General features: G+C 40.5%; 1 protein-coding gene across 1 annotated transcript in view; it reads right to left on the reverse strand.

Moving 5' to 3' along the window:
* The window catches only part of rngtt (RNA guanylyltransferase and 5'-phosphatase), a 78269-nt gene that overhangs the window by 48378 nt on the left and 17186 nt on the right, over positions 1–12705 (reverse strand). The window contains exons 9-10 of the mRNA XM_079365353.1: positions 5456–5591; positions 1973–2044 (exon numbers count right to left, since the gene is read on the reverse strand). Of these exons, the coding sequence (XP_079221479.1) occupies positions 1973–2044; positions 5456–5591 (208 nt within the window). The remainder of the gene's footprint in view (positions 1–1972; positions 2045–5455; positions 5592–12705) is intronic.

Below are 12705 nucleotides of genomic sequence, written 5' to 3' on the forward strand. Positions count from 1 at the left end.
GCTGTCGTGCCTCCATCACAGCGTTAGTTCCCCCACAGTGGGGGAGCTGACAGAGACTGACAAGCAGCAACAACTTTCTAGGAAGACAAAAATATATAAGTAAGTATAATATATATATTTATATATATATATATATAAGTATTTTGTGCTTCACAGTGAGGGAGAAAAAATAAATTTCCCTCCATGTGTCAGGGTGGTAAGTCAGGGTCGATCAGTTTCATGCATGGAGGGGCTTTTGAACAAATCAGCATTTTGAACAGAATAACACTCTGTTGGACGACTTACAATACAGACCGCACTAACATTAATAAAGCTGCTGATATTTGGAGCCACAGAAATGTCCCCCTCTCACAGCTAAATCCAATATTGAGAGAACACACACTTCCCATCGAGCTCAAAATCGAAGGAATCCCAGTGCTGGCTTTCACCTGACTTTCCAAACAAGTAGGTTGGCACGTTAAGGCCGCGGGCCTAGCGGGTGGTGTGTTCTCCCTCCTGCTGCATTCCCACCCTCAGTCTCAGGATGGAGCCTCTGTGCTGAGGTGCAGCTGCCCGCAGATAATGGAGAAGGCTTATAATGGCCGGAGAGGATCAATACGGCAGCGTTTTACTGATGACTTGGGGTGGGGAGTCATGTGGAGCGGCTAACTTCTGCATCGCCTTTCATGGACGTTTCGCTCACCGCTGGAGTCTGCATTGAGCAGCTTGCTCGTCGAGATCCTGTGATCAATGCCAGAAAGGAGGCGACAGACAGACATAAAATGGCTGAAGTTACCCGGCCGCTCCTCCTCCATCCTGAGGTATTCATCACATTTTTATGAGGAAGACAGGAGAGGCTCGCTCAGGGCAAACTGCAGGCTCATTAGTCTCCTGCCTGGCCTGCTTGCTATTAGCGGCACCCAGACCAGAGCTGAAAGGATGAATTAATTTACAGTGTGGAAGAGTGTTAGCATTTAACAGCCTTATAATGTTGTCCCCGGGCTGTTCTCGAGAAAAATTGTCAATTCAGATGAACTCAACAGGAGGATCACGCTTTTACACATACATAGCTTGATTTTACAAGCAGGGACACACTCAGGCAATTACTGAAGAAGAATCTCTTTTTCCCTTTCCTAACAGGCATTACTGACCCGGCCACGTCGAAAAAACATCCAGCAGTCCGTACTGTTGGAGACTTTGATCTTACAGAACTGTCAGGCGAAGGATTTTCCACCAAATATAAGAAAACATCCGCTGACGTGAAGTTCTGGTGTTGTGTGTTAACTGAAAGAGTCCCCACATTACATGCTCTTTGGTTTAGTCGTTATTTACTGTTACAATGAAAAAAAAATGCTTTGTAGATATGTCTGCAATGAAAAACTAATAAATGAGGCATACGTTCGGACACTTTCCATCTTCAATATCTTTTGTTACTACGACAACCACAGACGCATCTGGCGGAAAATCGACAGTTAACAAGGTTTCTTTTTTAAAATGTAACTGTTTTTTTATCAAATCAAATAGTGTCCCGTGTGCATTACAGAGTTCCCACAATGTGCAGTTGATCTAAATTAATCAAATTAAAAGTACCAAAAGTTTTGTAGTGTTGTTGTGTTTAAGGTCAGGGTGAAGTAAAGCCCCGTGTTTGACAGGGTGCGGGGGTCAAGCAAGCAGAGAGACGAGGCCTGTCATCTCTGTGCAGAGGCGGGATGAGCACCGCTCTGCTGCCTGCTGCAGTAAAGCTGCAGACAAACCCATGCTGCTTTCAGGAAAACAGAAAATACCACATAGAAGCTTTACCCTGAGTACAGAAAACACTTTGTTCTGATTTACAAACAAAAAAAGAGAAGGCAGAAGGAGCTGCTCAGACACATTAATGAGATGAGTCCAAAGGGATGCTTATTTATTCTGTCTGACATTTTGGGTTTGGCAGATTTCAGGAGCAATAGGTCAGAGGAGAGACAACACATTCTTAAACAGCTGAGCTACTCACGTTGAATTTGATGATGTCGTATATCAAATAGCGCGGGACGGGGTGACCGTTCACTTTGTCGATGATCATCTCCTGCAGAGAAAAAGAACCAGAGTCAGGGCTACAGGTGAAAAGTAAATCAAGTGCAAGATTTTGTAAAGATACAGGACGGAATGGAGAAAATGCTCAAAATATATTTACACATGGAAAGATCTCATTTTTGACAGTGTGAGCTCTATACGGATACAATGAATCAATACTAAAAAGTCAACTTTATTTGTATAGCACATTGGTCTGCGGGGAACAATACAACTTGATGAAAAAACAAACAAAGCTGTCATTTTAAGAAGCTTGAGAGACCAAAAACATTTATAACACACGTTGGGAGGCAGATTTGAAGCCTCCTCTCCCAAACGAGTGCCAGAGCCACAGATACAGAGTTTTAAAGAGCTGGACTCATTAAGATGTTAGAGCCGGTTGTACGAGCCAGCTTTTCAGAAATGTATTCATAGTTTGATTTCAATCTCATGAGAAAATAAAACAAAATAATTCAAGTGTATGCGAAACCAGTAATCATGTTTTATCGTCGCACAAACTGATGCAGGATGGAAACTGGTACTGTAAGCATGGGACGCTCGGGGCTGAGTGTTCTCAAGGGGACACGTGTTCAGGGAGGGTGTGTATGTGTGGTGGTCTCTCTGGAAGAAGAACAGGAAGCAGAAATAGCACTGCACATCCATTATGCAGGATGCTGAAGTTGGGAGAGCGGTGCAGCGGTGGTGCTGGACACCCAACACACACGTGATTAGTTATCACAGGACGATTAATACACAACTGTGTGACGCAGTGACGAGCGAGCAAATGTCATCACAGCTAAAGTCAGAGAAGTGAATGTAGGGTCCTAACTGTATGTAAAAGACTAGATACAGTAAGATACTCTAAAGAATCTGCTCATATAGCAAGTGAACAACATGAAGGTGTCAGGCTACAACAACAGGAATATTATATAAGAGAACAGCTTTTCTAATTAATGGAGTTTAAGATAAACAAATGTGCATTGTGTGAATTTCTGGTCAGTCCAGATCTGTTTATTGTGTATAATGAGATGTAGTTACCTGCTCGCCATGCACAACTAATTAAAACACCATTTTCATTGCATTACATTTCCCCACTGCAGCCTCAGACAGTGAAGCCTCTGCTGCTCCAAGTCTGGAAGCTGTTGAGCCGAGTTCTCTCACAAGGTGCTTTTCATTTGTTTTAATGCACACTGGCATACTTTATTTATCCTTTCAGTACATCAACGCAGTGTATGCACACTATATTTAGAGATGCATTAAACATACTAACAATTTGGATTTTTCAAAGCTAGACAAAAAATACATTTAGCATCTCACCAAATGTCTGAGATGCTAAAAAGCCTTCCAATAAGAATAAAGTCTCCACAGAGAGCCTTTAACCACTGATGTCTTATTGTTACTGAAGAGGGTTTCTGCAGGACAATACTGGTACCTATTTTGAGATTGTTTTTCATAGTAATTGAAATCCAGAATAAGAATAGGCCTTTTCATGTGCATTGGTATAACATTCAAATACGAATGAAATATGTCATTGATGTGAACTACGGCGGGGATGATTTGCTTTCGTCACGATTCTCGGAGGCTGAATGGATAGGTATTGGATTCTGAAGTAATGTGATACAATGCATGTCCAACTCCAAAAGAAAAAAAAAAAGCCCGTTTCAAACAAAAATACAAATTCAATCCTACAGTAGGACAGAGTAGAATATCATGAGTAACTTTTCCAAAACCAAAATAAACAACACACATCACATGTCAGTCAGTCAGACTTCGCTTTGACTGAACACGTGTGTCAGCAGATGGCCGATTTCCCCCTCAAAGAATCTTTTTTTTTTTTTTTTTAAATGCATTAGCTGGTTCAGTCAGAGTGACGGGGGATGACACACAGTTTTATCTTCATTATAAACTCAAAAAACGTTAGGTTTAGGAGAAAACAAGGCATGCATTGTCAGCTATTTTCTCTTGGCTTACAGTGGCTGTTTTTCTGTAAACATCACAATGATCAATCTTTCTTTTTTACAGTCCAATAAAAAAAAAATCACAAAACTTTAGTCATGGAATTTCCCCCCCCCACCATCTCTGATTATTACGTATTTGAATTGCCCCCAGGGGACAGATAAAGTTGTTTTGAATTTAATTTAATTATTGTTCATTCAGTTGTTGTAAAACTTAAACAGTGGCAGTATTACAGTTCCACATGTCATATCCGAGTAAGGAAGCACATTCACGTACAGATTCCAGACTAGGAAAGAGAACACCGAAGTCTAAGGGAGGCATTTACAGCACTTCAGGAGGGTCCGATAAAAAAGAAATGATGTAACCCGAGGAGGCTGCCATCATTATGCATACGGTGCAGTGAACCGTTGCACACTGTGCAAAAGATGAATACATTTACGTGAGTGAAGGAAACCAGCAGGAATTCAATCTACAGTCTGCATTCATCCAATTTTGGAGCTTGAGTGGATGTAAAGCTCATTAAAAAAACTGTAGTAAAAACATGTAAAGACAAAGAGCAGTGCCGAGGGGCTGAAGATGAAACATATCAGACGACACAGCTGGGCTTCAAGAGGAGAGCTCCTCACTGTAAGCAGCCTCTCTGAACTGAGAGCCAGAGGCATCATCAGATAGAAGAAAAAAAAAAAAAAAAAAAAGTCAACACAAACCTTGTTGCGATCTAAACACTTCTGAAGCGCTCCTTCAAAAAAAAAAAAAAAAAAAAACCTAAATAAGCTGCAATTAGATGTCCTGTCTGGGGTGAGGGAAATAAATTCACCACATCAATCAGCAACTGCTGCGCCAAGAGGAAGCAGAGAAAAACATGTTAGCTTAACTCGAAAACAAGGCTGGGATCTAAACGAAAAACAATCACCGGCAACCTATCTTTTTTTTTATCTCCAGTAAAATGACCAAGAGGCACAAAGAGAGCCAGAGACTTCTAATCAACTCCCAGCTGACTGTTCAGTCATTTCCTTGCTTGTGTTTTCTGTCAGGGAGTGTGTTAATGGCTCAAACATGCACCTGCTTCTGGGTAAAGCTGGGACCTGTGTGACCTAAACATAACAAACCTGAGCCCGCTATTACAGGCTGACGCGTCTCAGTGCAGAAGAGAGGGGCAGTGACAGTGACTGAACAACTCTACAACATTTCATTCGTTCTTTCTCCAGGACTGGGATGATGATTTTCCTGTCAGCCATTTTTGACAGGCTCTGCTGTTAAACTGAAGCATGCTGGTGGGGCTTTTTCCAAACTAAGCTTTGGCAACTTGTGTCCATAATCTGTTATACTGAGCAGGGTGGGAAATGAATGTTGGAGTTGGAGGGGAGTTCAAATTACAACCAAGAGAAAAACAATATGGTCTCCTTCTGGGTATTTCAGGAGAAGCTAGCATGTTTTAAAGCATTATTATCAGAAAGAAAGAAAGACTCACCCCATCCAGAAGAGTATTCGATAGGTGGACTCGTGGATCCTTCCGGAAAGGAAACTCAAGGTTTGCTATGTGGAAGATGGTGTTGTCTCTGTCGATCATGAACACTTCATTTTTACCGTTGATTAACATCATGTACCTGCAGGAGAAGAAGATCGTGTGTCATCAAGTTGAAATCACAGAGTACAAAGTTGTATTTGTTTTCATGCTGGTGAGAAGGAAACAACAAAGCAACTCCATCGGTGACTTCATGTACTGACCGCTCACTAATAACTGATCACTATTTTCACAAAGTCAAATGTCACTTTTAGAACACACTTTGGGTTTGATGATGGAATTAAAAACTCGGGGTATATTTAAATTTGTTTTCATTTTATATGAATACCTCCGGTTATGATGCATTTATTGTCGTTTGTTTCCAAACAAGCCAAGCCAGACAGTCCCATATCAAAAGACTTTAAAGAATATTCTGTGAAATCGAAATTGGATCAGCAATTTGTTCTCAGAGGAATCCTAAGAAAAACCTCAGCTTTAAATCAAAGTGGTTCTTCACAAAATAAATATTTATGACTAAGTAATATTCAAAGTTACAAAAAGCAAAGGCTGCAATACAAGCGCTCTCCTTTTTCACAAGCTAAAAACGCTACTGTCCAAGAAACAAAATAGTGGCAAACATGTCCGTTCCTCGACAAGGTGAGACGATCTTCACTGACCCTCAGGTTACATTAGGCAGCCTTTAAGTCCATGCAAGGATGTTGGTCTCCAAAGCTCATTTTCCTGTTCAATATCAAGCATGATGGCTGTTTGGTCATTACTATGTTCAAAATGATGGATAGATTCAAATATGCCTTTGATGGATGGATTGTTTTTTAAGCCGTATGGAAATAAAAGGAATGCCTTGATTTAAGATAAAATAAGATCATCCTTGATTCATCTCTCAAACAGAGAACTGTTTGAAGGCTAACTGACTGAAACAACAAACTTAAAGGGATACTTCACCCATTTGCATGAAGCTTTGTGTCATTAGAAACATGGTAGTAGTGTTGAATGGTCATGAATGCAACCCTCATTTTGCCCTGAGACGAGAAAAATATGGTTTTTCTTTGCTTGAAAGTTTTCTTCATGTGATGCAAAAAGCGTCATATTGCATTACCATGTTTCTAATGATACACAGCTTCATGCAAATGGGTGAAGTATCCCTTTAATATTAGTAGTTCTACTTTGAAGCTGCATTGATGTGAATAAGAAAACAACGTGAGCTTTTGGTTCCATTTAGCACTACAAAACAACATGACTGTGCATTTCTCTAATGTGCAAATTGGTTGAGTTCAATTCAAATAAGGCGACGAGGTGAAGGCACCGGAGCATTTATCATGTCAAGAAAAAGAAGAAAGATCATCCGGCAGCAAATTGCTAATTGCTCCATATTATCAAAGCACCACTTTTCCTTTTATCTTCTGTAGCTTTTAAGGAAACAGAAAACCTTTTAAAACCACAACATTCAGGAATATATTTATCAAAACCACCTCGGATAATTCAGTCAAACTTGTTTATGCTTGAAAAGTATTTAAAAGACGTTTAACGAACACTAACAGAACTCTTAACAGCCATTGTGATTGAAATGTTTCCTACAATGAATTGAAAACAAATTTGTTTTTCAATCCAAAAGTCCAATTCAAAAAAGCTTTTACGTGCAGGAGATTTACTCTATCTTCAAATTGCATACATCGCCAGGGGGGAAGGTGGTGTGTTTGTATGAGCACGAAGCTCTACTAATCCTTGGCCAGCCATTACACGTGAGCAAAAAAAGAATCTATACTACAGTCTGAGCAGCAGACTGACAATAACTAATGCAATGAGGAGACACAGTCAATCCGCAACTTTGAACATTTTAATACAACAAATGTAATTCTAAAGAAAAAGCACAATAATTCACAATTTACAGTGAGTATTGTCCATGATTAAGAGTCTTTAGAGCTGCAACATTTCATTGGCTTGTTGAAACCGCATGAATCAAAAAAAAAAGTCTAACATTTGCAGATTCTTAATGCGAGAAATGTCTGCTTGTGTTTGTCATTCAAGAACAGAGGTAGGAAAGCACTGAAACAGAGAAACTCCAAAAAGAGGAAAATTGGTGGAAAATTACTTTTTCAGCCACGACTGCGCTCCAGTAACATTCAGAAATGGACAACAGAGACTGTTGGACTGCAGCTGTCAAATATAGTCCAACCTGCGAATGAAATGAGTATTTGGCTTGTGCTAGTTTGACTTCACTAAACCACCGAACTCACCTTCATAAGTCCACACAAACACACCCTTACTTTTGATTCTTCCAGTGACTTTAAATCAGCCTTAATCTCCACTCTCCAAAAACTGATTCAAGTGGTGATGGACAGCTTCTTGGCCTAACGTTTTCTGTTAGCTGAAAGCTGTGAACAGCTCTAATTCCACATGAGATGATCTGTTAAAACATAGACAACCCATCTGGGCTGTACTCATTTAAATCATTTGAATCCAAATTGCAGTTTAAAGCCATCAGCCTTTCTGCATGAGCTGCTTAATTTTGAATAATTAGTCCAATATGAGGCATATGGTGCCATGTTTGGATCTGATTGGATTACACTTTTGTACGAGGTCAGATTGTAAAATATCCTCACAGTCCTTGGATTATACTGATAGGGTCCAGACTATTCCAAATTAAATAAAAGATTAAACAAGGCCTCTAAATAACCAAAGTCAGTCACTACTTTTTTTGCCAATTTAAAAAAGAAACTAAAAAGTCTTGGCAACAAAACACAATAGTCATGAAGAGTATCCAGAGAGCAGGCAAAGCTTTCACACCAAATGTTTGTTGTTTGATGAACAGACTCGGCTGATCACTGAATTGGCAGACATTAGAGGCAATATGACACCAAGCAAATAAACAAGGACAACAAAATGCTTGATCGACCATGCTGTCGGTTCCCAAAGTCAGGCTGCAAAGATGGGCCACGCCCCAAAACACAGGCTCCATTGTTGCCTTTGTGTTATCCTCGGAAATTTGCATCAAATGTAACAACGGAGAGAATACACCGTTTTTATCCAACACTGATTAACACTGATTCACTGGAGTGCATTAATGTCTGCTACTCAGACAATCCTGAGGTTTTCAAAACACAATCTTCTCTCTCTCAAAATCTATTCGGATGTTAAGAGTATGGACGCAGCTGTGTCACATTATCAAACGCTGTATAAGCCCAGAAAAGTAGGCCAATTAACAGCACAGCAGAAGAATATATTATATATATTTGTGGGAGACAGAAATCTCTGTCCTCTCAGAAGTTGATGGAAGAGTTACACCGACAAACCACCACTTCAAAGCTCTTAGACTGTGTGTTAAAATGGACCGACGCTTTAAATCTGAGCACTCCTGCTTCAGCTTCATAACTCAACGCCACAAAAACTTCATACAATTGTTACAGATTAATTTTCACAATATTTATCCGAATTATCAAATAAATATCTCTCAAATCATTTACAAACTGATGAACCCAATGGTGGCTCACTGTTATAAGCTTCTTCTTTTTAAATCATAGTATTCTGTGGTATTAGAGTCAAGTTGATATTACTGGAGAAAATCATAATTGGTGTCAACGAGCAGTGGTTGATTCTTGTTATTATTTTGTGTTCTGTGGTTTCAACCATGTTTAGAAATGTAAATGATCATAAGAGCAGAAAAAAGAAAAGACCAAAGACTTAAAAAAAAAAAACTTCTCAAACACAAGTGACAAAGAAAAGACAGAACTGTAGCGTTCAGATAAAGACGATAAGCATGGTAAGCAAGAACACTGTTGAATTTACGAGAGTGTCGTAAAAACAACAACAACAAAAACCATGGTGCCTCCAGAGAGTAGAGAAAGTGAAAATGCTGAGATATTCAAGAGATGGCTGAAAATGTACAAAGATGTCCATTTAAAAAAAAAAAAAAAAGGCCACGGTTTGAACATTGTGAATAACAGACAAAAGAATGCAAACAAACTATTGAGCATTTTGTTGGCTTCATGACACATCTCCTGTGAGCCCAGTTCCCCTCTACAAGCCACCTGTGACTCTATAACCCAAAACATCACAGGAAGAATGTAGTAATAAGAAGTCCTGTCCTAATGAGCACTTGCGGCCCTGTTGTGTTTACAAAGGTTACCTTAATCAATGCCTTCAAAAAGAGAGGCTCATTATTGTTGACACTTTCACGCATTAGAAAAGTGAAATGAGAACTTTGAAGGTGTTTAAAGTTAGAAAAGTAAAAGGGTCGGGGATGACAGCTTTTGGGAGAAACAAAGATGGACTTCCTCACTGACAACGCTACACATTTTCAAACCTACTGCGACTCTCATGCTCATGTCACAAAGGGATTAGATGTAATAAATAAAGTGGGAAACTTGACAAGCAGCCAAGAAGCAGTGAGTGTTCACTATACTGCCATCTGACTAAAGGCAGCGAGGACAGAGCAGTCGAGGGAGAGTGTAATAAAGTACAACCTTTAAGTTTAAGTGTATTTTCAAACAAAACAGAAAGGATCTATTCATGGGTACACAGAATTACCCATGGCAAATATTCTTATGATAACTTACTTATTATGCAATCAAAAAGGCAAAAAAACCCATTGGTTTCAGTGGCTCAAAAAACGGCCTCCTTCAGCATTAGTTAGAATTTAACCTGTCAAAGTACCTGTGGTTGAGCCCACGCTATTCTGATGAAGATGTCCACAAATGATTGGTGAACACTTGGCTTAGTGCAGATAACACAAACAGACTTAAAACCATCAGAAACAGCCACGTTTTTTTGTCTAGTCATCAAATTTAAGGTGATATGAAAGTAGAAAACACTGGAGAAGTCAGCAGCAGAGACGGTTTAGCATATTTGTTTTTGTTAGTATGTCACTCCAGTGATAACTGAAGCTGTAGTTTAGTATACCATCACAGACATGTTTACTTAAAAAATAATGAGGGACCTACAGTAGATTCAAATCATAGTCGTACACGTTGTTTTTTTTCCTTTTATTCCTTTCTTTCAGAATTAAAAAAAAAAAAAAAAAGATAGCAGAGCTTTCCAGGGAAAATGTGACACCAAACTTCACACAGTGAAATGAAACTGCACACTGAACTAAATGCTTTCAACATTTTGGAGGCAAAGTAAGGTAAAAAAGTTCTGGGAGTAGTAACTACTTTTAGAGATAATGTTAAAAGCCACTTTTCCCCGTCACATTTTGTTTAAGCGGTGCCTATGTTGTTACACAGATTGAAGTAGGGTGGAGATGGGAACCATCAGCTTCACAAAAAGCTCCTGTCTTTGATTAATGCTTCCATGTCCCTCCAGGAAGAACTGCGTAGGTAGATGTCACTCCTTTTTTGCAGTTTGTACGTGATCGTTTTCAGAAAGAGCTTTTGTTTTGGAAGGGATGGGAGCGAGAGGCGAGACATATAACCTAATTATCCCCATTATACTGGAGCGTCTCAGGCAGACAGACCATGGAAAGTGGTAATCATAATCCTCAGCACACTCTTCAGTTATAAGAGACCGGTGGAGGGCTCGGAGGGATGACTTTGACCCTGTCCTCCCCCTCCAGTCACAACAGGAGAGAGAGAGAGAAAACACACACACACACACACACACACACACACACACACACACACACACACACACACACACACACACACACACACACACACACACACACACACACACACACACACACACACACACACACACACACACACACACACACACACACACACACACACACACACACACACACACACACACACACACACACACACACACACACACACACACACACACACACACACACACACACACACACACACACACACACACACACACACACACACACACACACACACACACACACACACAGAGATAAAACCCAGGGTCATGGAGAAGTCTTGTGGAAACTGCAGAGAAAACAGAAACATGTGGGAGGGGAAAGAAAGAACGGCAAGTGGGAAAGATATATAAACCCTCCTGCCATTTGACATCATGAAACCATTAAAAAGGAACCGAGGCCAGGAGCATTGAGCATCAATGGCTCATTAATGTAAGAAAATCCTCTGGTGCAAAAGGATACTTCTTTTATCCTAATCAAGGCCAATGACTTCCGAGATCAAACGGGAAAGTGTCACGACGGAGAAGATTTGTCAACCAGAGAGGACACAACAGGTCAGCGCTGAACACAAGTGGCTAACCTGCCGTCTAATTGGCCAGTTAGCCACGACGAACGCCGTCAAGAATGTTCAAAAGAAAGCATAAGGAGACCATTAGTTCCGGCGAGCTCCCACTGACGCTCTCCCTCATCAGTTTCCCCACCCTTGTGTTTCCCTCGCTCCCTCTGAAGTCGCACACTCCACCTTTTATTATGAACAACAAGGAAAAGTTCCATCCTGTGTTCTAGTTATTCATACCAGTGTGCATACCTGCCCACTTCTCTCTCTGGTCTGCTTCTGTGTCCTCTATTGGGTGCTGTGAGCCTCAGGTTTTAGACTTATCCCTGTGCCTCCCCCCCCCCGGAGCACTTTAGCCCTAATGAGGCACAGGCGGCCATTGTGTGGGCTTAGCCAGTCGAGTCCTGCAGCATGGCTGAGAGCAGATGAGCTCCAGGGGAGGACTTAGATCAAATCCAGCAGCTTTGCACATCATTAGTGGTGGCAGGACTGCTCCTTATATCAAGAAAGACCAGGTTGATTTCTCATTTGGACAACTGCTGAGAGCTGAAATGATGAGAGCCGACCCCTATAAGGAAATACTTCAAAGCCAGCGTTTAACATCATACAAAACTGTTAATACCAGAACATTAAGGAAAAACTTTCCCGTGTCCACATCAAATCACACATCATGGGAATGGAAAAGAAAACGTCCATTCCCGACGAAGAGGAGTCCCAAAAGGGTTCTGGTCTTAGGCCCACCTGGGACTTTCCTCCTCACTCTGAATGAGACAGGATAAGAGGCGTCCTTTAGGAAAAGCTCAAAGAAGCACTTCATAGCAAGTGCGAAGGTTAAGACTAATGTTCGCCAAGCAAACAGGTTGGTCTTCTTCCTTTTAGCGTTTTCACTTGTTAAAAAAAAACAAAAACATATTGTTCCAAATAAAAACAGGACTTAAAAGCACCATTTTCTCTGCCAAGTTCCTGGCAGCTACCGTAAAGCTAAATGTTACTTTACAAGTGTGGATTAAGCTTCTTAATTCAATGACTAGCGAG

This window comes from Symphodus melops, assembly GCF_947650265.1.
Source record: "Symphodus melops genome assembly, chromosome: 1".
Lineage (NCBI taxonomy): Eukaryota > Metazoa > Chordata > Actinopteri > Labriformes > Labridae > Symphodus > Symphodus melops.